This window comes from Phoca vitulina, unplaced genomic scaffold, assembly GCF_004348235.1.
Source record: "Phoca vitulina isolate PV1807 unplaced genomic scaffold, GSC_HSeal_1.0 scaffold16, whole genome shotgun sequence".
NCBI classification, from domain to species: Eukaryota; Metazoa; Chordata; class Mammalia; order Carnivora; family Phocidae; genus Phoca; species Phoca vitulina.
The window spans coordinates 36,607,335-36,633,559 of NW_022589719.1; the positions used below are offsets into that span (position 1 = coordinate 36,607,335).

A 26,225-nucleotide genomic window follows, 5' to 3' on the forward strand; every position below is an offset into this window, starting at 1 on the left:
GGGCAGCTTCACAACTGCGGGTTCCAGGGTGGGCAGGAGGGGTGGCTGCAGACCTGGAGTGCGGGGAAGGGGCTGGGGGTCTGGGCTGCTCTGCATGGGTGACCCTGAAGCCCACGGGGCTCTTGGCCTCTTGGCCCCGTCCTGCAGAGCCTGCCCTGCCCTCTCCAACCGCGAGTGGCCAGAGGGGGCATCCCCCCCGAGGACCAGGGCAGGACCCTTCCTGTCTGAGTGTCCCTGAGTCTGGACCTCATGCAGACCCGGGGAGGCTTAGGGTTGGAGGGAACCCAGGGCCAGTGGGGCCCTCTGTGGCTCATGGCTTTCGTGGCTTTCGTGCTACGAGACAAAAGAGCAAAGGTGGCCAGAGGGCTGCCAGCCTTCCTGCGTGTTAAACCCTGCGTGGCTGGCAGCAGGCAGGGGGCGGGGCTGCCCGTCCAGGCCCACACGAGCGCTGGCGCTCTCCTTTCCAGGCCTCGGCTGCACTTCTGTGGGTCTCTGTGGTCAGCCTCCCCCCCGGGGGGCCTGCCGTTCCAGGGACAGTGGCCTGGGGGCAGGTCCTGCCCTCTGCCGACGTGGCCGCTCCCCAAAAGGAGGTGTCACTCGATCACAGTCCCGTCCGTTGCGTGCAGTGCTGGCCCCGGGCCAACCGTACAAAGTGGGGGAGGCCCTCAGATGTCGCTCCGGCACCGGGCGGCCTCCCCTCACAGTGGTACCTCAGCCCCTGCTGAGCTCGCCCGTCTCTGCCCCGAGCGGCTCTCACACTCACACACGCCCCTGCCCACTCGCTCGGTCCCCCGGAGGCTGAGGTCTGAGCTCGGGAGGCACCAGGGGCCTCGGTGGCCCCCAGCTCCGAGCAGGAAGCGGACAGGCAGCAAACAAATACATGGAAAGTCACTCCAAAGGGCCAGGTTCCTGGAGAAGAACACCAGGAAGCGAGGAAGAGAGACCCAGCAGGACCCTGTGCTGGGGCGGGGGGGGGGGGGGGGGGGGAGGGGGGGGGGGGGGACAAGGGAGCAAAGGGGAGTCCAGATGCCTGGAGAGAGGGAGGTGGGCGATGGCCCGTGAGGGCAGGGGCCGCGGGCTGGTTTGCATTCCGTGCGACAATGGGGAGCCATGGAGCGTTATAGGCAGGAGAGGGACATGGCCTGGTACTGGGCTGGGGGGCTGGGGAGGGGTGTCCAGGAGGCGGAGGTAGAGGGGCAGGACGTGGGAACAGAGGAAGGGAAGGGTCCAAGACTGCCCTGTCCCACCGGCTGGAGAGTCTGGGGAGACCCCCTCACTCCCCACATTCCCCGACACTGGCAGGACCCCCAGCAGGCTCAGGCCCCAGGCTGCAGGGTGGGTGTGAGAGTTGGGGACTTTCAGAGTTGGGGACTGTCCCAGCAGAGCCCCCCCAGCCCCCTACCTTACCGGGGCTGCGGTCCGGCCCTCTGCACACGGCCCGTTCAGAATCTGGTCCACAGGCTCCCAGGCCCCAAGGGTTTGTGGGTTCCACGTACCCGGGCCCGTTATTTCCTGAGGGGCCTCAGAAAGCCCCTCTCCCCCCAAAGCTACCGGCTGTGCCCCAGGCCCTGATCTGAGCCCTCCTGTCCAGGGACAAACCTGGCTTCCGCCCCCCAGCACCTCCGCCGTCCCGACTCCGCTCGCGGTCCTGGGGCGCCCTCTGGTGGCCGACAGGCCAGCCTGGAGAGGCCCTGGGGTCCCAGAGGGCAGGGCCTGGAGGCTGTCCCCCAGCCCTCCTGGAGCTCAGGGAACGAGGGGGTCCTGGGAGGCGGTCTGGGGAGGGGCCCACAGAAGTGTCGTCCAGCCTCTGCCATCAGGTGTGACCCACCAGTTCCCAGAGGCTGGACTATTCTGGGGCCCGCTTTTCAGAGAAACTGAGGCCGAGCGTGGTTCAGGAGCCTGACAGACACTCAGGGTGTGAGCCCAGGACTCTGGGATTCCCGACAGCACCCCCCCACACACACGCGGGCACTCCGTCCTGCCCTGCTTGAAGACAGTGCTCACGGCGGGTCACCTCCAGGACCATGCGCCCTGGGACGCGGCCGCGGCGGCTGGGCCGCACACTCTGGGGTCAGCCATTCCTGCTGGTTGGAGAGAGAAACTGAGGTATGTCGGGTGTGACACTGACCGGACTCAGCCCCGGGCCACACGTGGAGGGCACGACAGCAAGGAGGTGGCCTGGCAGCCAGTCCTATGGGGGCCCAGCTGTCGGAGCCCAGGCGCCGCTGGGCCAGGCGGGCCGGGGAGGGCTGGCCCTCCGCACCAGTGGCTCTGGCCACAGCAGGCCTGTGGGTCTGCCGTGCCCCGATCAGGTGGCACCCGTGCTGCTCACGGCATTGGCTGCCAGGTGCTGGGGTGGAGAGCGGGAGGGAGGAGGAGCAGGGAGCTTGCGGGCGGGCGCCCCGTGCGGTGGGCAGCCTCCCCTCTGCTCGCCGGCCAGCAGCCGCATGTCCGGGCGCCGGGGAGAAGGCAGGCAGGTAGGTGCCCCGAGCTGCCAGCCTCCAGGTGGGGGCAGGAGCAGGGGGTCCCCTCCTCCAGGTGGGATGGGTAGGCGCTGCCGTAGGGGACGCGCTCCGGCCGCATTCCTGGTCTGGAGCCTGGGGAGAATCCTGCCTTCCGGGGGCTGTGGAGGGACAGCCTCTCTGTGGGTGAGGGCTTCTCTGCCCCAGGCCCAAAGCCAGTGCTTGGGGTGGGTCTGGGCAGCAGGGGTGGCCCCAAGGCCCTGGGTCCTGGACTTCGGTGCAGCGTCTGCCCAAACCGCCGGGGAAGGAGGCGGGGGCCTAGCCAGCGCCGGTCCGGGTGGGGAAGCTCCCCCGCACGGCCTTCTCCCGGCTCCGCGCCCTCCACGCCTGTCCTGGGGAGACCCGCAACCTCACCTGGGGGACATCAGGGCCACGGTGCTGCCTGCTGGCCTGCAGAGCTTGGTGTGGGACCGGTGGGTGCCTTCTCAGCGCTACTCTCTCCCTACATCTCAAGGGGGAAGAGAAGGGCCCAGAGAGTCTGAGGGGCTGCCCAAGGTCACACAGCTGGGGGACGAGCTGGACCGGGACCCCTGGGGCCTGGCTGCCTGGCTGTGTCCACACTGGGGCCGTTTCCCTGATGGCCTCTAAGAAGGGGTGGCCGTTTGTCCCCCAAGTGAGAGCCCCCAGTACCTTGGCTGCCAGGGCTGGAGATTTTGCCTCAGTTTCCCTGATCAGGATTTGTGGATTGGATTCCAACCAGGGCTTAGATAGGCTCCCACCCCTAGCTTCCTTGACTCCCCCCGCACCTCTCCAGGAACAAGGGGGGCCATTAAAGACCCGGACACCTGCTCATGCAAATCCTGCCTGTTTGCATACCCTTCCCACTGGCCCTATTTGCCTGGCCTCTGGCACCATGCCACCCCAGCACCCGGCACAATGCCCAAGTGCCGCCCCGGGCCCCAGGCTGGAGCGTGGCGTGAGCAGTGGTAGTTGTGGTCCCAGGGATGGCGAGGCCTGCGCTGCACACTCCTGCTCGGGACCACCTGTCCCGTCAGTGAGGACAGGGGCCCGGAGTCAGAGGAGGAACCCCAGCAGCCGCCCACTGCTGTCCCCGCCAGGCCCCCTCCCCGGCCCAGCCAGCGTGAGGCTCACGGAGTTTGAGCCCGTCACTGTTGTCCAGGCCCCAAACCCCCAAGCCCCCCCACACCCAGCTGGGAGCCTCCTGCTTGCAGCGCGCGTCCAGATGTGGCGAGAGATGACCCTACCGGGCAGAGGGCATGACAGGTCCCGGGCGGGCGGGAGGGAGGGCTGTCCCCAGACAGCAGCCCCGAGGGTCCCTGTCCCATCCCCACCCCTGCCCCCACCTCCACCTGTACTCTGGGGTAGAGGAATGTCCCCCAAACCTCGGAATGGGACTTAGCTGGACAATAAGGTCTATGCAGGTGTCATTAGTTAAGACGAGGTCACAGTGGGTAGAGTAGGCCCCTATCCAGCAACCGGTGTCCCCGTGAAATGAGGGACATTTGGACAGAGAGACACAGGACAGGCCACGGAAGGATGAAGGCAGAGGCTGAGGCCCAGGGACCACAGCCCAGGACGCCTGGAGCGCCCGGGAAGCAGAGGGGGCCGGGAGGACCCTGCGACACTTTGGTGTTGGACTTCTGGAGCAGGGAGCGAAGGGCTCTGAGCCGCCTGGTCGGTGGGATTTTGTCATAGCTGCCCTGGCCCGTGCCTTGTCGCCTCCCATGCACACCCAGGCCTTTTCCCCAGACACCAGCCTCCCATTAAAAGTCAAGAGTCGCCAGCTCGGAAAGGCCACATTCAAATCAGGCCCAGGTTCCTGCTCTGGAAAGGGGAAGCCAGGAGGATTTGCATCCCACCCGCCGCCCCCGCCCCTGGGCCTGTCTGGACAGAGCCTGAGCGGCTGGAGGCCCAGCCAGGCCTGGATGCAGGGGGTCTGGGGGGGCGGGGGCACCAGCAAGCCTGGCCGCCTCGGCTCCTGGGCCCTCGGCGTTGACAGCTGCAGGGGTGTCCCCAGCGGCCTCACACACGACCACGCACAGTGCATCGCCCCCCGGGGCCGCCCGCTCTCCGAAGAGGGAGCAGAGGGTCCTGCCTCGCCTCTTCCAGCTTCTGGGGCTCCAGGTGGTCCTGGGCTTGGGAGTGCACCCCTCCGGCCTCTGCCTGCAAGGTCAAGTGGGTTTCTACCCTTTTCTTATGACGACACCAGTCACTGGGTTAGGGGCCACCCCGACGACCTCGTCTTGAGCCGATCACCTCTGCAAAGAGCGTATTTCCACAGACGGTTCGCAGGTGCCGGGAGTCGGGACTTGGACGTGTCCGTCTGGGGGACCCAGTGGGGAGGGCCGTGAGGATGCAGGTCCCTGTCCCATGGGCAGAGCCCCGCCCACCACCCACCCTCCCCTCCTGTGTACCCAGGCGGCCGCTCTCTAACGAACAAAGGGTGGGCTGCCTGGGGGGCTGCCAGGGGAAAGGGTTTCACGGAAGGACACGTCCTGGGGGGAGGGGGCCAGCGGGGCTGCCCCAGGGAAGCTGGGAGGGGGTCTGCCGACAGCCTGTGTGGACAGGTGGCTGGGCAGCCAAGGGTGGCAGGGGGATGTGGGCTGGCGGGTGGGGGAGACCCCGGGGGATTCGGGCTGGCCGGGGGGGGACCCTGGGGTGCCTGCAGCCAGGTAGGCCCTTGGGAGCCAGCTCCTCGTCACCTGGGCCGGTTGTGGGCCCCCAGCCCTCCGTCCCCGGTGAGTGGGGTGGGGCTGACGTGCCCGACCCGCCTGAGAGAGTCTAGGGTGCAGTGCTGGGCACTGAGCCAGGCAGCGGGCCAGGGCTGGGGCAGGAACTTGGTGGGGAGAGCCTGGGGCAGGGTGCCTTCCTCCCTGGGCCTTCTGGCAAGGAGGGGTGGTCTGTCCCTCCCCCACACCCACACAGTCTTCCCCAGGTCCCCCTCGGCCTCCTGCACCTGAGCTGTGGGCACCAGCCAGCCCCCTCCCCGCCCAGGCACACCCAGGGTGTCCATCCCCATCCTGGGGCCAACGAGGGTGTGGGGAGGGTGGGCTGTGTGTCCGGAAGGCCATAAGACGTTCTGGGTTTCTAGGACAGCTCCCACCAAAGCCTTGGCGGGAGTGGTGACAGGAGTGGTCGGCCAGAGGCGCCCAGGGCGGGGTGAGTAGCAGGACGGGGAGCCAGGTAGAGGGGCCAGGATGCGCCCCCTCCCCGTCTGGGAAGGGGGTGGGGTGAGGGAGGTTCCCCACAACTGAAGCCGGATTGTGAAGGGGGCCTTGTGGACGTCATGGTGGGGCTCTAGGCTGGGCTAGCTGCTGGGGAGGGCCCTGGGGCAGGGACACCTGTTGGTGGCCCCAGTCTCTGTCAGCATGGCAGCTGCTGGCCCCAGCAGGGAGGGGGCAGGGTTCGCCTCTCCTGCCCTCAGAGGTCGGCTCTGTGCCCGCAGGGAGGTCCTCATGCAGGAGGCCGGGGGCACCTGTCCTGGAGGCCCCAGGGCTGCTGCGCCCGGCTCGGGGCCCGGCCTGTGCCGGGGCGAGATCGAATTTGGAGGGTCTGGGAAGAAGCGAGGCAAGGTAAGGGGGCTGCCCTCCCTGCAACACTGAGGCTGGGCCCCCACGCCCTGGGGGCCAACCACCGAGTGCTTGTTCCACTCCTGAGCTCCCACCTCCTCCCCTGAGCACAGAGCCCCCCGTGCCTGCTCACTCGGGGCTGAATTCAGAGCCCCTGGGCCGGCAAGGTGCAGAGCTCCCGGTGCCCTCTGGCCCCCACCTCCCGCCCCTGCACGGCACATCCAGGACCCCTCCTCTCTCCACCCCCCACCCCCCGTGGAGAGGGAAGCAAGGCCTAGACAGGAGTCAGGGCTGCCTGGGGCACAGGCAGATCAAGGCAGGACCACCTGAGCCCTGGTTTCCTGCTGCCACCCTGCCCCTAAAGGGGTTCAGCCTCTCTCCTTATCCCCCAGTGCCCAGTGCCCCCATGTCCCCTGTGCCCAGTGCCCCCCAGTGCCCAGGGCCCCCATGCCCAGTGCCCCAGTGCCCCCAGTGCCCCCCAGTGCCCAGTGCCCCCCAGTGCCCAGTGCCCCATGCCCAGCACCCCCCCACCCTGCACCCTGAGGCTGCCATCCTGCCCTGCAGTTCGTGAAGGTGCCCAGCGATGTGGCCCCCTCCGAGCTCTTCGACCTCCTGCTGGCCGAGTGGCACCTGACTACTCCCAACCTGGTGGTGTCCCTGGTGGGCGAGGAGCGGCCGTTCGCCATGAAGTCCTGGCTGCGGGATGTCCTGCGCAAGGGGCTGGTGAAGGCAGCTCAGAGCACAGGTGAGGCCCCCCCAGAGCCGAGCGGGGAGCACCCCAGCCCCCTGGCCTATGTGGCTTCCTCCGCGTGGCCTGCAATGGGAGCAGCTCCTGGGGATGCAGGGCAGCGGCTGAGGTCCCCCAGGTTCAGGTCTCCCCCAGGAGCTGCAGGCCTCCCCCCATGGGCCTTGATGAGATGCCCCCAGGGGAGGCAGCCCTTCTGCACCCCGTGCCTGCGGGTCGGCCCCCACTGCCCTCCCCGCCTCCCTCAGGGGAGCAGCCTGGCTGGACTGGGTCAGAACCAGATTACTAGGCTCCATGTCCGGGCCGGCTGAACCTGCAGAAAACCCAGTGCAAGGTCGTGGGCTTTCTGAGCTCCCTCGCCACAGAGGGGATCATTGGGGCAGCAAAGGAAAAGGCCGACAGACCCCACAGGGCCGAGGGCTTCCTAATTTGGAGAAACCCTCGCAGGCTCTTGTCCCCGGCCCAGACAACGGGGCGGAGCTGTGGCCTGTTGCCCAGGGTGCCACCCGGGGGCCCACTCCCAGATGACACCCACAGGTCGGAGAGGTGCTGTGGCTCCCATGGGCCTGGGGACCTGGGCCTACCAGCTGGTGGGGGAGGACCTGGGGGCCACGGGCACACTGAGCCCCATGCCGCAGGGGCCTGGATCCTGACCAGCGCGCTCCGAGTGGGCCTCGCCCGGTACGTGGGACAGGCCGTGCGTGACCACTCGCTGGCCAGCACGTCCACCAGGGCCCGTGCGGTGGCCATCGGCCTTGCCTCTCTGGGCCACGTCCTGCACCGTCAGCTTCTGGACGATGCCCAGGTAAGCGTCTGTCTTGGAGCACCACGGCCGCTGGGCAAGGTGGACCTAGGAGGCAGGGAGGGGCCCACAGCCCCCAAGTATCCCCCACCCCAGGGTGGGAGGGGGTCCGCCGAGGATGCCACCAGTGCAGTCTTGAAGGCTGACCACAGCCGCCCATCTGCTGCCCATGGGGCATTTGGCAAACACCTCCTGAGGCTCTCCGCGTACCAGGCCCGCAGTGGACAGAGTAGCCTCTGCCCTGGGTGGGGGGTGGGGTGGGGCTCTGGGGTGAGGCAGGATCCTGAAGGGTTGAGACACTGAGGGGAAGTTGTGGGAGGGGAGCAGGGAGAGGGGAGAGGGAGAGGGAGAGGAGGGAGAACGAGGGAGGAGGAGGAGGAGGGCGAGGAGGGGGAGGAGAAAGGAGGAGGGGAGAGGGGAGGGGAAGGAAGAAGGAAAGGAAGCAGGAGGGGGAGGAGGGGGGGCCCGGCATGCGGCCAGCAGGTGGCAGCATTGCCTAGGGAATAGCGTGGGGAGGGGTCGCCCGGCTCCCAGCCAGCACTGACGGACCCTCTGCCCAGGACCAGGATGAGGCCCAGACGGTCACAGCAAGCCTGGGCGACCCCGGGCGAGCGGGCTCGGCTCCCAGCCCAGGGTCTGTCTAAGGCAGGGCCGGGCAGCGCGGGGAGCTTCGTCCGCCCGGGTGCGGTCTGGAGGACCCACTCCCCGCCCTGCCTGCCCCTGGGCCCCAGGCGCCTGCTGCGCGGCCCTCCCTCTGGCTGGGGGTGGGAACAGGCCCGGCCCCGGCCTCATGCTGTGTGCGGGGTGGGGGTCCAGGAGCACAGCCCCGTCCACTACCCCACGGACGACGGCAGCGGCCAGGGCCCCCTCTACTCCCTGGACAACAACCACGCCCACTTCATCCTGGTGGAGCCTGGGCCCCCCGGGAAGGGGGACGGGCTGACGGAGCTGAGGCTGAGGCTGGAGAAGCACATCTCGGAGCAGAGAACTGGCTATGGGGGTGAGGCCTGGGGAGGAGGTTGCGGGGGGGGGGGGTCCCGGGGGCACAGCGTGTGGGCAGGGCTGGAAGGGCCACAGGTGGGCAGGGTAGGGCATTCCGGGCTGAAGGCACTGAGCATGCGTGGGTGCGGAGACCGGGCTGGGATGGGAGGCTGCCAGCGGGTTGGCGGGTGCACAGCTAGGGGTGTAGCCCTGCCAGGCAGCGGCATTCCCGCCGGATGGCCGAGTAGTTGCCAGCGTGTTTGCACCCGGCGCCCCTGGCCAGAGGCTCTTCCTGTGGGCTCAGGACTTTGGGAAGAAAGCGGATCTGCAAGTTTTGAGAGGCCCATTTCCCTGTACCAGCCAGGAGGTACGCTGCCACCAGAGGGCAGCGTTACCTGAGGAATAGGCCCCGCCGCAGCCAGCGGTGGGTTTGAAAGCTGGATTAACTCTGGTGTGTAACAAAAATGCATACACAAAACATGATTGCTTATGATATTTATAAGCAATATAAAATATTTATCAACTGAGTGTTCTTTAAAAATGAAAACACAACCAAAGGCATGTTTAAACCACAGAGGTGGGGCGGTGCTCCGGTTTGTGGAAGCCTGGATGGCCCCACACACTGATCTAGCCTCCAGATTCGATCAGGAGGCCCCTGCCGGGAGCCTGCTGGCCCCTGCCTGCCCCTGGGCCCCACATTCCGAGCTGGCCTCACATTCCGAAGTCTCGTTTCTGGTTTATGTTTGGGGGACCAACAGGCCGGAGCCCCTCCTTTACCTTTTTGGCTTGCTTCTGTGGGCCTCCAATGGTCTTCAGGGCAGCTGGAGAGCTTTCTGCCACGATAGGGGTGGATGCTGGGCACCTAATTGTGGCTGGTGCGGCTGGGACTGCACGTTTGACTTCACTGACATTCCTACTGTGGAAATAGCCGTGAGTGGCCAAAATGGTCCCCAGGTGAAGGGGCTGGTGTGTGCGATGTGCAGCCTGGAGCCCACGTTCACTAGAAACTGCCTCTGGGCCAGCATTTGCCCAGAAAATGTGGTGGGTTGATGGTGTGAGCAGGCAGCCACCCCACGGGGAGGGTGCCAGCCCCCCCCCGCCCGGGCACCAGGGCAGACCTCACGGGCGCTCTGTCCACAGGCGCCGGCAGCATCGAGGTCCCGGTCCTCTGTCTGCTGGTCAATGGTGACCCCAGCACCCTGGAGGTAGGGCGGGGGAGGGGGGCGGGGGCCTGGCGGGAGCCCCCCGGGCCGGCCGTGGCTGCCTGCAGGGCCCTCCCCGGCCTGGGACGGGGCACCTCCAGCACGTGGGCTCAGGACGGCACCCACGCTGATGTGGGGTCCACTCTCCCCACTGTGCTGCCTCAGAGGATTTCCAGGGCCGTGGAGCAGGCTGCCCCGTGGCTGATCCTGGCAGGCTCAGGGGGCATCGCAGACGTGTTGGCCGCCCTGCTGAACCAGCCCGACCTCCTGGTGCCACAGGTGGCCGAGAAGCAGTTTAAAGAGAAGTTTCCGGGCGAACATTTCTGCTGGGAGGACATCGTACACTGGACCGAGCTGGTAGGAGCCTCCCAGGACTGTGGGGTCCAAAGGCCGAGGCCCTCCTCCCCGTCCCATCCCCTTCTCCTGGGGGGGGGGGGCTGGCCCAGGGGGAAACTCCTCCTGGGTGCCTCTGTGCCCCCGGCCCACACAGAAGTCCCAGGCTCCTCCCCCTCCCCACGAAGCCTCCAAGCTGGCTCTGCCTTAGGCTCTTGGAGCAAGGGACCTGGGAGCGAGCCCCCTGGGCTGGGGTGCTGCCCCGGTGCCCTGGGCAGCCGGCTGGCCTGCTCGCTAGGACCCGCCTCACATGCCAAGTGCCCGGCCGGTGCCTCCATCCGTGGTGGGCCTGTGGCCTGCCCACCGGCCTGCCCTCTGCCTCCAGGGCCACCTCAGGGCCTTTGTCCTATGTCCCAGCTGCAGAACATCACCTCCCACCCGCAACTGCTCACCGTGCACGACTTCGAGCAGGAGAGCTCCGAGGAGCTGGACACCGTCATCCTTAAGGCGCTGGTGAAAGGTGAGGGCCCCAGGCGGAGGCGGGGAGGCCAGCCACTGCTCCCCACGGCCCCGGGCTCTGCGCCTGGCGCGGGGCTGCTTCCCACACCCTGTCCCATCGCGGCTCTCACCCTGCGGGCCTGGCACGTGGGGCAGGGCCACCCCCCAGGTGGGCCGTCCACAGCTGGGACTCCTGGGACGGCATCCCTCTGCTGTGTGTGTGCGTGCACGCCTGTGTACGTGTGAGCACCCGCGTGTGCGTGTGCATTTGCACACGTGTGCATGGGTGTGTGTGCCTGTGTACTTGTGAGCATGTGTGCACGCAACTGTGTGTGGTGAGAGCATGTGTGCGTGTGCGCGGACACCTGTGTGAGCGCGAGTGTGCGTGCGTGTGCGGCCCGGCGCTCACATTTCCAGCAGCACATGTAACAGAACTGGAGTGACACAGAGATGACCCACAGATCCGCACAGGGTCGTGTTTGCCAGGTTTTAGGTCTGCTATGTTTTACCATAATTTAAGAAACTATTTAAGTGTCCAATCCAGGGGCTTTTAGTCCATTTGCAAGTTGTCAACCATCCCCACCGTCTAATGCCGGAACACCTTCACTGCCCCCAAAGCAAGCTGGCAGCCGTCTGGCACGCCCTGTTTCCTGGGCCCCTGGCGCCCACTGGCTTGTGTTCTGCCTGGACGGATGTGCCCTTTTGGGGCCCTTCCCATCAATGGGCTACGGTGTGTGGCCTTCGGCTCCCGTCACTGCATCGCCCAGGCCGCGGCACGGGTGGGTGCCTCATTGCTTTTTAAGGCTGAGGGATCTTCCACGGTGTGCAAGGACTGCCTTGTGTTTCCCTGTTCCTTGATCAACGACACTGGGCTGATTCACCATCCGGCTGTCACTCAATATGCTTTTCATATTGGAGACCAGCCGTGCCAAGGGACTGACCTTGGGGAAGCCAGACATAGACCCAGGCCCGGAGGGGCAGTTTGGGGCCGGGATGCCCTGGAGGGAGGGAGGGGATGCTCCTCCAGACAGGCCGTCCACTCCCTCCAGCTCCGCTCACCCCGTCCCATCAGGGTCCCCGGGGCCGGCGTTTCTGCCGGGGTTCCCAGCACCGGCTTCTGGGAGTCTTGCAACATTGGGAGGCTCTCACCATTATTCAGAGGGTGTGAAGCAGGCTGCGGTTCCCGGGCTGTGTGTCCGGAAGACCACCGTGAGGGGCCCTGTGCCCACCGGCCCTGTGGACCCCTGGGTTGGCCCCTCACCTCCCGCCCGCTCTGCCCGCAGCCTGCAAGAGCCACAGCCAGGAAGCACAGGACTACCTGGATGAGCTCAAGCTGGCCGTGGCCTGGGACCGCGTGGACATCGCCAGGAGCGAGATCTTCAACGGGGACGTGGAGTGGAAGGTGCCCGCCTGCCAGCCAGCTGATTCCTCCTGAGCCGCATTTCTGTCCGACACAGGGTGGGGGCCGTGTCAAGGGCCTGGGGGCAGACGGTGTTCCCAGGGCCACTGACGGGCCCCTTCCTGCCTGCTGTGGCCCAGGGGGGTGGGGAGGCCAGGGCACCTGCTGGGGGCTCCTCGCACACGGCCCCCAGGGAGGACTGGTGGCCCCTGGTGGCCCGGAGCCGGCTCGGAGGGACAGGAGCTGGGGGGCTCCCCGTGCACCAGCTCCCACTCACTCTGCCTGTCTCCCCCACCTGGGCGTGTCCCGTGGCGGCCCCAGTCCTGTGACCTGGAGGAGGTGATGATGGACGCGCTGGTGAGTGACAAGCCCGAGTTTGTGCGACTCTTTGTGGACAACGGCGCCGATGTGGGGGACTTCCTGACGTACGGGCGGCTACAGCAGCTCTACCGTTCGGCGCCCCCCAAGAGCCTGCTCTTCGACCTGCTGCAGCGCAAGCACGAGGAGGGCCGGCTGACACTGGCCGGCCTGGGCGCCCAGCAGGCCCGCGAGCCGCCCGTGGGCCTGCCCGCCTTCTCCCTGCACGAGGTCTCCCGCCTGCTCAAGGACTTCCTGCACGACGCCTGTCGCGGGCTCTACCAGGAGGTGAGCGGGCCGGTGGCCGGGAGGGGCTGGGCCAGGCCGCCAGGAGGCTGACGGCCCTGTCCTCCAGGAACGGGGACCGGCCAGGCGGCCCGAGGGCCGGAAGTGGCTGCTGGATCTGAACCGAAAGAGCGAGAACCCCTGGCGGGACCTGTTCCTCTGGGCCGTGCTGCAAAACCGCCACGACATGGCCACCTACTTCTGGGCCATGGTGGGTTGGCCTCGGGCCCCTGGGGGGCGGGGAGGGGCGGGGCAGGCCGCCTCCTCTCACCCTGCCTCCTAGGGCCAGGAGGGGGTGGCCGCCGCTCTGGCCGCCTGCAAGATCCTCAGAGAGATGTTGCGCCTGGAGACCGGGGCGGGGGTGCACTGCACCGTGAGCGAGGCCAAGTACGAGCAGCTGGCCCTGGGTGAGCCACCGGCCCGGCGCCCAGCCGCCGCACGCAGCGGGGGCCCGGGGTCCACTCAGAGGCTCCTCCTAGTGGGGAGGCGGACCCTAACATTCTAACAGAGGGACAGAGGGGTCCTCGGCGGTGGCCCTGGGCACACACTGGGTCCTGCTGGGGGTCGGTCGGGGCACATGGGGTGACGATGGGGGGAGGGAAGGGCAGGGCAGGGCGGGGACAGCCAGGGTCCTTGCGGGAAGCTGGGCGCGGCTCGGGCACAGGAGGGAGGAGGCCGGGGGCCGTGGCCCTGTGGGTACCAGCGGCCGGTGTCCCCGGGCAGGTCTCTTCTCCGAGTGCTACAACAACAGCGAGGACCGTGCGTTCGCCCTGCTGGTGCGCAGGAACCGCTGCTGGAGCAGGACCACCTGTCTGCACCTGGCCACCGAGGCCGACACCAAGGCCTTCTTTGCCCACGATGGGGTGCAGGTGAGCTTCAGGGAGGGCCGGCCCCCCCCCCCCGCCTCCGCTCTTCAAGTCGTGGTCACGCAGGGCAGGGGGCGCAGGAGGGGAGCTCCGCTCCTGGAAGGCACCTGCCTGGCTTCCTTCTCGCTGCCCCCGGCCAGACCTTTGTCTGCCTCGGATCTCAGCAGAGGTGCCGCCTCTTCCACTCGGCCCTCCCGCACCCCCGAACCCGGCCTCCCTCCCCCCCGTGAAGGGTCTTCCCCCCCGGGATGCAGGGCGAGGCTTCGGCTGAGCCTGGGAGGGCGCGCCTGGTGCCGGGCACAGCGTGAGCAAAGGTGTGGGGGTGGGAGGCCAGCGGCGGTGCCTTCCTTTCAGGCCTTCCTGACCAAGATCTGGTGGGGGGACATGGCATCGGGCACACCCATCCTGCGGCTGCTGTGTGCCTTCCTCTGCCCGGCCCTCATCTACACCAACCTCATCACCTTCAGGTGTGTTGGGCGCAGGCAGCTGCCATTTTGCCAGCCGCGGGCGGTGGCGGGGGGGTGGGCCTGGGCTTCGCGGGTGCCGCTGGGGGTGCGTCTCCGGCAGCTGTGTGCGCCCCGCTGTGCGCAGACCTCAGTGCACTCAGCACTTCTTTTGCTGGCTGGTGCCCTCCCCGTGGGCCCTGAGGGTCCCCTGTGCTTGCAGCGAGGAGGTCCCGCTGAGGACGGGCCCCGAGGGCCTGCAGGAGCTGGACAGCCTGGACACGGAGAAGAGCCTGCTCTGCAGCCCGGGCAGCGGGTGAGGGCCGTGGGGCGGGCTGGCCAGGGGGTGGCACTCATGCCTTGGCGTACGGGCCGCCCGCCTCACCGCCGGCTGTGGTCTCCTTGTGCTGCAGGCTGGAGGAGTTGGCTGAGGCACCAAGGGCTCAGGGCGACCGAGGGCCGCGTGCTGCCTTCCTGCTCACACGCTGGCGCATGTTCTGGGGCGCGCCCGTGACCGTGTTCCTGGGGAACGTGGTCATGTACTTTGCCTTCCTCTTCCTGTTCACCTACGTCCTGCTGGTGGACTTCAGGCCACCTCCTCAGGGGCCATCTGGGCCTGAGGTCACCCTCTACTTCTGGGTCTTTACACTGGTGCTGGAAGAGATCCGGCAGGTCAGTGGTGGGCCGAGCCCACTGAGCCCTGATCCTGGCTCCAGGCTGAGCCCTGATCCCAGCCCACTGAGCCCTGATCCCGGCTCCAGGCTGAGCCCTGATCCCAGCCCACTGAGCCCTGATCCCGGCTCCAGGCTGAGCCCTGATCCCCGTCGACCCCAGCCTGGGCTGGGCAGGGCTGTCTCCAGTGAGCTGTCAGCAGACTGTCTGCCCCTCTGCCAGGGATTCTTCACAGACGAGGACACACATCTGGTGAAGAAGTTCACACTCTACATGGAAGATAACTGGAACAAGTGTGACATGGTGGCCATCTTCCTGTTCATTGTCGGTGTCACCTGCAGGTCTGTGGGGCCCAGAGGCCTGACGGGGGCCAGCTCGGTTGGGCCGGTGGGCAGGGCCACCTGCAGGATGAAGCCACGAAAGGCCTCAGACATCCTGGCTTGTCTCTGGCGCCCGCACTGTGTGTCCTGGAGGACGCTCCTTCCCCTCTCTGGGCACTAGCAGCCCATCCAACCCACCCCTCTCCCCCAGGATGGTGCCCTCCATGTTTGAGGCGGGCCGCACAGTCCTTGCCGTTGACTTCATGGTGTTCACGCTCCGGCTCATCCACATCTTCGCCATCCACAAGCAGCTGGGCCCCAAGATCATCATCGTGGAGCGCATGGTGAGCCGCCGGCTGCGCCTGAGCCCGCCTGGCTCCAGTGGTGGGTGAGAGAGCGTCCCCCAGCTGGGCGACTGCTAACTCTCTGCTTCCCCCCCGGAGATGAAGGACGTCTTTTTCTTCCTCTTCTTCCTGAGCGTGTGGCTCGTGGCCTACGGCGTGACCACGCAGGCGCTGCTGCACCCCCACGACGGGCGCCTGGAGTGGGTCTTCCGCCGCGTGCTCTACCGGCCCTACCTGCAGATCTTCGGGCAAATCCCACTGGACGAGATCGATGGTTAGCACATGGCCGGGGGGGGGGGGGGGGCGCCTTTGAGCTGGCTGCAAGGACCCCACGCTTTGCGGTGCAGCCAGATGGGGTCTGGTTTACAGCCTCCTTTTAAAACACAATGGACACGGGGCCCTTGAGAGGGCTCTTCCGGGGTCCCATGAGGCCCCAGCCAGGAGCTAGCTGAGATGGGGAAGTCCCTGAGGCTGGCCCCCAGGCCCCACAGCCCAGGGACAGCTCCGGGCTGATTTCTGTTGATCACAGGGACCCGGGACTTGGGGCACCAGGCTAGGAACTGAGGCACAAGGAGGCTGCAAAGCGGACAGGGCCCATCCCAGTCCATCCCTCACCGTCATGGGGCCGATCCACGCACTGGTGCTTCTGCCCTCCTGGGTGGCCCTGTTGCACAGCGGGCCTCCCTGTCCCCCACCCCCCTGCCAGAGGCTCCGCACCGGGCCCTGGGCCCGCCTGCTGGCAAGGCCCCTCTGCCGAGAGGCCGTCCCTGACAGCGCCCTTGCTGCTTCCGGGGACACACCCCAGTGTGCGCGCCTATCAGAGGGTGTAGGTGTCTCCAGCTGGCCCTCGTGCAGGCTGAGGGCCAGTGGGGGCTCCAAGAATTTCCCAGGCAGGGGGTACAGTCGGGAGGCGGAGCTGCTCCTCCGTCAGGGGCTGGGTGGTGACAGGTGCAGGGGAGCCCTGACGTGGGGGCCAGAGACACCTGCACAGGCCCTGGAGACGGCTAGGATTCGGTGAGGAGGAGGAGGGGGGGAACCAGACCCTCCAGGAAGGTGAGCCAGCGCCAGAGGCCCATGTGAGGACTCAGGGAGGGGCGTCTGCTCCGGCTGGTGCAGGACCGGGGCCACCCGGGGCCCCAGGGCAGTCATGGGCGCACCGCGTCTAAGGCCTGACCCGACCACCGGAGCTAGTGAGGCGGGGTCAGCATGCCCGCCACCCGCGGGATGGATTTGTCAACGGGGTGAGAGCGGGAGTGATGCAGACATGGGCCGTCTGTTGGTGTGGGCTGCCCCTGTGACTCCTCGGTGTTTGCTCTTCCGCAGTGTTCCAGGCCCTTAGTTTCAGCCTCCCTCCCCGTACGGCCCCTGGCCGCCCTGTCCTGCGGGGGCCCTTGGGAGGCGGGGAGCACTGGGTCCCTCGGAGGGCCACATCTCGGGCCCCAGCCACACGTTGGTATGGGGGGACAGTGGTGTGTGGTGGGGTCACGGCCCCTGTTCCCCAGGAGCCCGGGGCTACCCAGGGAGGGCAGAGGGAGTGCAGGCCTCCCCCCAGCCCCTGGGCTGCCTCAGGCGGCCAGAGTGCTGTAGCAGCAAGCCCGTGACTAGGGCCAGGCCTGGGCCGGCTCCCTGAGGGTCCCGGGCAGGCCCCTTCCCCTCTTGGGGCTGGGCTTCCTGTCTGCTCAGGCCTTGGTAACCCCACCACGGGGTGGCAGGGCTCGGCTGAGTCACTCACATGCAGCCGGTGGGCCTGGGGCCGAGTGCCACCCTGCCCGCCCCGTCCCTGCACGCCAGGCGGGAAGCCCCGGGGCTGACTTCAGTCCGGCTTCAGCCCCAGGGACAATTTAATTTCCAGCCTGGCCTGGTGGCACCTCTGGGGGGTCACGGGGGTCTCCCTGCTTCGGAGCGTGGGCACTGGGGGAGGGTCATCGCCCTTCAGCATGCTCAGCAGCTCCCCGTGGGTGGCCCGGCACAGAAACTCCCTCAGGGGAAAGTGGGAGAGGCTCCCCTCCCGGGGGGGGGGGCAGGGGGAGACACAGACACAGGAAGACAGGCCCTGTAAGCCCGACACGGGCGCACAGCGTGGGGACACAGGTACACACACGCAGACAGAGACCGAGGCCTCACAGCACGGACACCCAGAGAGGCAGCCGTGGGAACGGTCCAGCGTGCAGGCGTGGGCAGTGTCCACACGGGCGCGTGGGCGCACGCACATATGCGGCCACGGGCCCCCTCCTGAAGAAGATGCGGCAAGCACGCCGGGCGCCCATGGCCTGTGCGCTCACGCTCTGCTCCTTCCTCCCACGCCTCCTGTCCCGTGAGCGTGGGGGTGCTGGCTGGTGAGGGGCCAGAGCTGCGATCCCCGGGCCCCCCAGGGCACGCCCGCCCAGGGTGCAGAGCTCAGCCTGCTCCCAGATCGCACACTCATTCCCACTGGCGGGAGAATGTTCTGTGAGCTGGCCCAGAGGTGCTCTGTGTCCACACTGCCTGTGGCATTCAGGGTCAAGGGCGGTGTGGCCAGATGAGCTTTGGAGATGGTGCAGACTTGCCCCCCCCCGCTGGGTGCCACGTGACAGGCTTTAGTGTTATAAAGGCCCTGACAAGTCCTGCAGGGGGGAGACAGGGTCACCCCTCGCCTCGGCCAGCTCTCTCCACACCAGCTTCGAGCACAGCCCTTGGTGGTGGTAGTGGTGAGCAATGCACACACCTACCAGCAGAAACTGGGGTCCTCTGTGCCCCATCCCCCAGATGGCCTTGGCTCTGCCCCCAGAACCTGTGGTCCTGCTGTGACCGCAGTCAGGAGGAGGTGGGGGAGTGGGACCAGTGCCCCTGACTGACTGTCTCCCTGGTTTGCCAGGACCTGGGGTGTCCTAACACAAGAACTTTCAGTGCTAAGCCCGATAATCCCCAGCCAACCAGGGTAGCTGGGCCACCCGGCCAGTGCCCTCCACCCCTGGGTGGCCTCACCCCGAGGAAGCTCTCAAGATCGGAGGGTGTCGGTCCAGGCGGCCCCCACCATGCCACTTGTGTTTCAGAAGCCCGCGTGAACTGCTCCCTGCACCCCCTGCTGCAGGAGGACTCCCCCTCCTGCCCGAACCTCTATGCCAACTGGCTGGTCATCCTCCTGCTAGTCACCTTCCTGCTGGTCACCAACGTGCTACTCATGAACCTGCTGATCGCCATGTTCAGGTGGTCCGCTCCCCGTGCTCCCTCCATGTGTGGGGGGCCCCAGGGACCCCAGTGCCCAGCCCTCTAGGCCTTGGGCTGCGGGGGCCTCTCCGCACCCCCGCCCCCGGAGGGACTGGAGCCTGGACCACAGGCTGAGGGAGGGCAGGGCCCCGAGGAGGCGGTGGGGCGAATGACAGGCGTGGGGAAGGGTGGCTCCCAGGGCAGGTTTGCACCAGGGAAGCCTGGGCTTGTCCAGGAGAGCAGAGGGGACGGTGAAGACCCCACGTGAGCGAACCCCGTTCTAGACACACCCCGCAGAGGGCAGTGAGGGAGTGGAGACAATCACAGAACTGGGGGGGCCTCCGGGAATGATGTGGGGCCGCAGCAGGGACCAGGACGGAGGACCCGGGAGGCCCACGCGTGTTCCACCACCCACACGCGGGCCCCACAGCTACACGTTCCAGGTGGTGCAGGGCAATGCCGACATGTTCTGGAAGTTCCAGCGCTATCACCTCATCGTGGAGTACCACGAGCGCCCCGCCCTGGCGCCGCCCTTCATCCTCCTCAGCCACCTGAGCCTGGTGCTCAAGAGGTTCTTCCAGAAGGCGGCCGGGCAGAAACGGGAGCACCTGGGTGAGGCCACAGGGCTGGATACAGCCTGGCGGCCCTGGACCGCATGGAAGGGGACGGGCGACGTGCTGGGTGGGCAGGCGCGCGGAGGCGTGGGTCCCCTCCTCAGCCCCCCGCCAGCACAGGCTGAGCCCATCGCCTTCCTCCCCCTCACACCATGGGCCCGTCTGCAGCGATCCGGAGGGCGGGGGGCTTGCCCTGGGCTCCCCTGGCCCCGAGGCCCACCTGGCTCCAGCCAAGCCTGTGGCCGCCCTGGCCTTCCCAGAGAGAGACTTGCCGGAGCCCCTGGACCAGAAGATGGTCACCTGGGAGGCAGTTCAGAAGGAGAACTACCTGAGTAAGCTGGAGAAGCAGAAGAAGGACAGCGAGGAGGAGGTGCTTCGGAAAACCGCCCACAGGTGCGTGGGGGCTGCACGGGTGCCCTGGAGACCCCGGCCTGGACGCCAGGGCTGTGTCCCCTGCGGGCCGCCAACAGGGGCTGGCAGAGCGGGCGAAGGGCCTGCCGAGGGACGGCCGGATGCCTAGCGGGGTGCCAGAGGTTGTAAGATCCCCAGGGACCTCTGCCCCCATCACCGCCGAGCGGCTGGTGGCCTTAAAGCTGGTGTGGCCGCCACCTGCCGGGCGCAGTTCTGAGCTGGGGAGGCTGAAGCTGAGAGGGGCAGAGGGGCTGATATAGGTGGGGTCCTCCTTGCTCTGGGTCCCCCTGAAATGGTCCATCCCAGCAGTCCCTTCAGGCCTCCTGCCTGCCCTTGTCGCCCGCTCTTGCTGGCAGTCACTCAGCCCCATCGAGCTCCCAGGGAGGGCAGAAGGGCTCTGCACCCAGATCTGGGGACCATGGGGAGATCGCCCAAAGGCGGAGCACCCTGTGCCCACCAGCTTCTGCTGCAGGGTGGAGTCTGTAGCCCAGTACCTCGGGGGGCTGAGAGAGCAAGAAAAGCGCATCAAGCGTTTGGAGTCACAGGTAGGCAGGCAGACCACGCGCTCTTCTGACCGGGGCCCTCACCCACAGCCCTGCACCCCAACATCCAAACTACCGGGCCCGCACCCAGGCTTCGGCTCAGCAGGCAGGGCGAGGCCCTGGGGGGTGCAGTACCTGTACCTGTCCCCATATGTGACTTCAGGGACAGCGTGCCCTCCCTGGAGGGGGTCCTGCCCTTTGGACCCCCTCACCTGTCCATTCTCCACACCTGGAACCTCGCCCTCATGCCCGTTCCCTCCAGCACAGCTACCAGAGGGGAGGGTCATGGGGTAGCAGGGCCCTGGGGCCCCCCTGGATGCCTCTCCCTCCTCCTTCAGATCAACTACTGCGCGGTGCTCCTGTCCTCCATGCCCCCGCCGTCCTCCATGCCCCCGCCGTCCTCCGGGGCTCGGAACGGCGCCTACTGCAGTAAGTGTGCATCTGGGGAAGACACAGCTGAGGAAGGGGCACAGGCTGGCCCAGGGACAGGCGGAGGACTGTCGCGCTGTGCCCTGTCATCTGCCTTCCCGTCCTGGGAGAGGACTGGCCCAGGCCTCGATGGCCCACGGCTGGCGACGTCTTAGGGGTGGGGCAGGTGCCCTCTGCTGGAGCCCCCCACCTCAGCCGGCACGAGGGCGTGGCCACTCAGACTCTGGAGGCTCCCCACCTCCTCCCGGCTGGGGCCACCGTGTCCTGTGCTCGAGTGCGTGAGCCACCTCTCCCTTGCCTGGGCCGGCCCCACCGGACACCCAGCAGCTGAGGGGTCTTCCTTCCTCAGCAGACTCCCAGACCTTCAAAGGTGGACACCAGCAAGCCTCTGCTGGCCTCCGAGGGGATGCAGGCAGCAGCGAGCACCCAGAGGCTGGCCGGCGGCTCTCAGACACCTGAACCGCTTGACGGTCCGCACACGGGGCCCACCTCTCCCAGTGCTCCGATCATGACGGGCAGGCAGGGACACGGCCCTTAGCCAGCCATCCCAGGCCCTACAGACACACCAAATGTCCCCCACCTCTTGCGGGGCCCTCACGGGACGTGGCTCTAGTGCCCTCATCAGAAGAAACCACCCCTCGCCCTGCCCGGCACCTTCCCTGGGACCTCTCTCCACGCGGAAGCACGGCGCACGGTGGGCCCTCTCCAGACTGGGGGAGCCCCTGGGTCCCTCCCTAGGCCGAAGCACCTCCTGTCTGGTGGGCAACAGTTTGGGGCCCATACCTGTCTCCTACCCAATCTGTGTCACCTGTTAAAACTCATTTTTTGGAAACACTAGCGGCTAGAACTTCTGCCCTTTAGGACCTGGAGGCGGGTGTGGACTGTGCACGCTGGCTCCCCGCCCTGCACACCCTCACCGGCTCACGTGGCAAGTGCCGGACCATGTCTAGCCTGGGTCATAGCCCCAGGACACTGCCCAAGAGGACTCACCTCTGGCCCCCCGGCTGCTTTCTCCTAAGAGCACACACCCACACCCAGTCAGTAAAGGCCACAGGGCAGCGAGCGGGTTTACCTGCCTGTGAGAGGGGGTTCCAGGCTCCTGTGCGGGCCCTAGCTAGGGCGAGTGGCTAGCCACGTTGGTCCCCCTTTCCCTCAGGGGCCTGGGGCTGGGCCAGCACACTGGCCAGTCTCTGCTATGTCCTCCACCAGGCACGGGGGGACATGCTTGTCCCGGTCTGCCTTCCCTGGCACCCTCAGGGGCCAGTGCTCCTTCCCCCACCGCTGGGCCCGGGCACACCAGCAGGGTCCCTGCACAGAGCTCAGCTGTTCTGGCGATGTGGTCCCAGGACACTGGTCATCATCACACACAGCCCAGGCAAGCCAGAGCTAAGGGGCAAGAGTGGCCAGGGCTGGGGAGTGGCCAGGGCTGGGGAGGGCCCCTGCCCCCACTCACATGCTGGCCTCCTAGAGACCCATTTCATCAAGATTCCTTGTCCCCAGCCCTGTTGGGGGCAGAGGCTGGACAGCTGGGATTATGAGCTCACCCCTAGAGGTGCCCGGGGCCTTCTGCACCTCTTGCTCTGGACCCAGGAGGGGCTGCCTCAGTCCCTCTGGGAAGACGGGCTGCTGATAAACCCAGGCGTTGATTTAAAAAGCATCCATGCCCCCTGGCACTAAGCTGGGGAGGATCGAATGAGAGAACAGGGCGCGTGGGTGTGCCAGGTGGCAGACGAGGCCCCAGCACACTGGTCCTGAGGAGGTGGATCTACACAGAGACACAAGGCCAAAGGAATACCCCAAACCTTTACTGTTGCCCCACAAACACGTGGTGGGCAGGGTTTTTGCCATCCACTGGCAAGGAGTCTGCTTCAGAGACCGCTACCCTGAGCCCCAGCCCAGGCTGCCGGCACCTCCCACTGGCAGCCCGCTGGCTCCCTTCTCGAGGGGCTGAGGCCCCGAGCTGTGCTCCACCCCAAGTGCCCAGTGGCCCTGGCTGCCCTCCTCCGCCAGCCTGGTCAGTCTCTTCTCTTAGATCTCGGCACCTGGGGCCTCGTGGCTGCTGTTCTTGTTCCGGAAATGGTCTCTGTTCCGTTTCCTGCTGCCATGGAAGCCAACAGTCTCCACCACTGGGGGCCTTGCCGCTGACCCAGTGTGGGCAGCGGCCTGCAGCACACCCACTTCCTGAAGGCCCCCGAGGGGGCTGCTCCACTCCTCAGCCTCCGGGCTCCCAGGCCCGGCCAGGTGGGCCAGCTCCACAGGGCCCTCGCCCCCTGCGGCGCCCAGGTTCCCAGGCGCAGCCCTGCCCGGCTCTCCAGCCTTCCTTAGGGCCCTCTTCCTCTCAGGCCTGGCCTCGCCAGCTCGGGCGGGTTTGGTGAAGACGACTCTTCCCTCCCCACAGCTGGAGGGATCCTGGTTGAAAGAGGGCATGTAGTCACTGGGGGCAGCCAGGCTCGGGGAGCCCAGGAAGGCCAGAGCGGCGGCCCGGTTGCTCTGCTCGCTGACCTCGGCCACGTTTTCCAGGCTGTACTTGGTCCAGCGCTCAGGGTGGGCCACATAGTCAGGGACGGGGGGCAACTTCGGGGGGGCAGGGCTCTGACCGGCCCTGCCTGGGCCCTCTCCTGGAGGCCGGCTTGAGGGTGCCGGCGGCCGAAGGAAGCCCCCGTCGTCACCCGGGCCCGTCTGGGCCACAGAGGGCACAACCTGCCTGGCTGCGCCCTCCAGGCAGTCAAAGATGTTGCGGCTACGCCAGGAGAAGGTGGAGCTCGTGCCCCTCAGGTGGAACGGCTGCACTGAGGCCGTGGGGAGGCCCCTCGGAGGCAAAGGAGACTCATCAGGGTCTGAGTCCCCCTGGGCCTCCCCAGGCAGCACCCCTGGGGACAGAGCTTCCATCTCAGCACCGGCAGGCAGGCTGAAATCTGAGTCTGAGTCGCTGAGAGAGACGGCGTCAGAAGGCAGAGCGTCGTCCTCTGTCCCTCGCTCGGCTTCCAGGGCCTCTCCTGCCCCTGCCTCAGACATGTGTCCAGGGCACACCACACCCAGACCAGACAGCCCAAGAAGTTCGTTTCTGAGGCTCGCAGGCACTTAGGAGAGGTCCCTCCTGTAGACCCACTGTCCCTGGGCCGGCGGCAGGACCCACAGGAAGAGCTACGTCCCACAAGGCGAGGGACAGAGATGCCCGTCCCCTGAAAGCCCGCTCACCTCCGTTGTCTGACGGCCGTCTGCGCGGACACTGGAGTGCTGGTCAGGGAAGTGCTGGCGAAGGCGTGCTGGCCTCGGTCCGGCTCCCGTCAGCTGCCCAGCGGCAGCGGGCTGAGGGCGGGAAGAGCCAACATTCAGATCAGACCGCAAAGGTGCCGAAGTGGTGCCACAACCCCCAAGGGGTGGTCCCGGGCTCATGGAGCCCAGACAGAGGCCAGGCCCGAGAGCAGATCCTTGGTAAAGATCGCCTCACTCAACGCTCCCGGGTCACGTCTGGGGCCCGCCGGGGGCGGCGCTGTGGTGGCAGGCAGCCAGCCAGGGCCTGGCCCCGGGTCAGCAGCAGCCTGCGCCGGCGCTGCCACTCTCAAGCCGGTGGGCTGGCTCCCTAACCGCTCAGCACAGCGCGGCGCACGTCCCAGGTACGCCACGGAGACTGGGCCACCTGCTGGCGCGGGGCAAGGAGGTCCGCTCCTCACTGCTGGGAGAGGCCGGGGGCTCCGCGGGGGTCTGCAGCCGGGTCCCTGGCACCCGAGGGTCACGCCGCAGGGAAGCGGGCTGCCAACGACCACCCGGGGCGCCCTTGCGGGGCAGAGGCAAGCCCTGCCGCTCTCGCAGCAGCCGCCAGGGGCCCTCGCCCGCAACCCCGCACACACCTCGCCTTTCCCAGCAGGGCACAGAAGTGCCACCAACACTCATTTAGTGGCCCGTGTGACCAGGCGGGCACCCTGCACCTGGCATTTCCGGGCTCAGAGGACAGCGCGGCCTCCCCCGTCCACCCACCAAGCCCCCCGAGGCCAGGGTGGCCCACTGCGGTGCGTGCGCCCAGGAAGGCCCCGGCGGTGGGCCAGGCGCGGCCGATCAAACCCCGACCAGACCGCCACTGCTCTGGGGCACGACTCCCCAAGTGAAGGAACACCTCCGGGAGGGAACGCGCGCACGAAACACACCCCAGCGCGTCCCAGAGCTGGCAGGGCCGGAGGGGAGACAGCGTGCCAGGCGCACGGCACGCCGCAGGGACGGCAGGCGCTCCAGCCGGACGCGCGCTCCCGCGGTCCCCCCCGCCGGGCTCGCCACCGCGACTAGGACAAGCGGCCGGATCGGTGGGACGCTCCAGGGGACGGGGGGACAGGGCCCCACGACACGGAGTCCGGGACTGCGTTTCCTGGAGTCCTCTTCGAACCTCGTGAGCTCGGCGGGCCAGGGGCGTGCAGCGGCCGGGAGCTCGGCGGCTGCGGCCCGGGCCCGGGGGCGGGACCCCTGGCCTCCCTGCCGGCGCGCGCTGCCCCCCCCTTGGAAGCGGAACCCCGGGCTTTCTCCGCTCCGTCGGGGGCCTGGGCCGGACAGGGTCCAGGCTTCACAAGGCTCGGGGTCCCAAGGCCCAGGCCGCGAGGGACCGGAGACACGAAGCACTCTGGGGGGGCCTCCGGGCTTGGGCAAGTAGGCTGCGGACAGCGACCTCCCAGAGACGCGACCGCTAGTCAGCGCCGCACTCCCTTACCACAAACCTACCGGATCGGCGCGGTCGGGCCGGCTCCATCTTGCGCCGCGCTCGGCCTTCCGGGAAACCGAGTCCTCCGCCGGCCCAGCGACGCGGCGTCCGCACCTGAAGAACTACATCTCCCACAAGGCACTGGGCCGCTATTCCCGAGGCCTGTCGGGTCGCGTAGCCCCTGCGCATGCGTCCTCACTTTTCTTCCGAGCCTCCCCTCCCCGGAAACGGCGTCTCTCCTTCTCGCAACGAGCCGGAATTGAGTAGGGAAAAGAGGGAGGAGGAAGAGGTAGCACTACGACTCCCAGAATGCTCGAGGGCTAACGGCCACCTCCGCGTTCCCGGGGCCCCAGCGCCACCTGCTGGAAGTCGCGAGCACAGCGGCCGCCCCAAACCGGAAGTGCATCCTCGCGCGCAGCGCCGTTGCCGGGTGCTTCCGGTCCGGCCGGAAGCGCGCGGCCGCGCCCTTCGTGGGTCGGGGGATGGGGCGGGCCGGGGTTTCCGCCGAGCGCTCGTCTCTACCCCCAGGCGTCCTGGCCTCGCCTGCCCACCGCGGTGGCCTGGCTGGCCGCGTCCACTCGCACTCGCCTGTGCGCCCCCGCCGGCCCCCGCTCCTCTCGGGGCTGCAGTCCAGGCGTGGTCGGGAAGCCCAGGGACCCCTCGCTCCTGGGGCCGCCCCCAGACCCCCCGCCCGCCCTCAGCGCCCCCAACCGCCCCAGCACGGACTGCGGCTGCGCTGTGCAGTGTGGCCAGGATGCCCCAGGGACCCCTCGCTCCTGGGGCCGCCCCCAGGCCTACCCCCGGAGCACGGAATGCGGCTGGCTGCGCTGTGCCCCCGGGCCGGGATGCCCCAGGGTCGCACAGGGGGAAGTAAGCGGGAGGAGGCTCCGTGGGCCACCCTGTTCTCCCAGAGACCCACCCAGCGCACAGGGCGGAGGGGTGTGGTAGGAGGGGCGGACCCCGCTGAGACCCGGTGACCCCAGATGCAAGGCTGGGGCTAGTTTCCAAAATAAACCTCAAAGGAGGCAGCTGTGAGTCCACGTGGATCCCAGCCGGG

The 26,225-nt window shown here is 67.7% G+C and overlaps 2 protein-coding genes across 2 annotated transcripts; one reads left to right on the forward strand and one right to left on the reverse strand.

Annotated features, from left to right (window-relative positions):
• The first annotated feature begins 5,851 nt into the window (after positions 1-5,851).
• TRPM5 (transient receptor potential cation channel subfamily M member 5) lies at positions 5,852-20,940 on the forward strand. Its single transcript, XM_032414836.1, has 24 exons — positions 5,852-6,055; positions 6,617-6,797; positions 7,436-7,602; positions 8,416-8,599; positions 9,721-9,785; positions 9,948-10,139; positions 10,533-10,635; positions 11,897-12,015; positions 12,334-12,657; positions 12,701-12,865; positions 12,938-13,061; positions 13,378-13,523; positions 13,875-13,987; positions 14,187-14,279; positions 14,377-14,635; positions 14,858-14,976; positions 15,167-15,299; positions 15,399-15,573; positions 18,332-18,485; positions 18,916-19,097; positions 19,360-19,492; positions 19,983-20,055; positions 20,391-20,481; positions 20,834-20,940. The coding sequence occupies exons 1-24, from the start codon at positions 5,852-5,854 to the stop codon at positions 20,938-20,940; spliced, it is 3,606 nt and encodes a 1,201-aa protein (XP_032270727.1).
• A 1,329-nt stretch (positions 20,941-22,269) lies between these two features.
• Positions 22,270-23,676, reverse strand: TSSC4 (tumor suppressing subtransferable candidate 4). The gene has a single exon (XM_032413968.1). It carries the CDS (start codon positions 23,494-23,496, stop codon positions 22,510-22,512), a length of 987 nt encoding a protein of 328 aa, XP_032269859.1. The 5' UTR covers positions 23,497-23,676; the 3' UTR covers positions 22,270-22,509.
• Positions 23,677-26,225: the final 2,549 nt, after the last annotated feature.

Excerpts from the sequence above, each read along its gene's own strand:
- TRPM5 (XM_032414836.1), top strand. The coding sequence starts at position 5,852 with ATGGCAGCTGCTGGCCCCAGCAGGGAGGGGGCAGGGTTCGCCTCTCCT. Across the intron at positions 12,016-12,333 it reads ACGGGGACGTGGAGTGGAAG|TCCTGTGACCTGGAGGAGGT; the intron begins GTGCCCGCCTGC and ends TGGCGGCCCCAG. Across the intron at positions 13,524-13,874 it reads TTGCCCACGATGGGGTGCAG|GCCTTCCTGACCAAGATCTG; the intron begins GTGAGCTTCAGG and ends CCTTCCTTTCAG.
- TSSC4 (XM_032413968.1), bottom strand. The coding sequence starts at position 23,496 with ATGTCTGAGGCAGGGGCAGGAGAGGCCCTGGAAGCCGAGCGAGGGACA.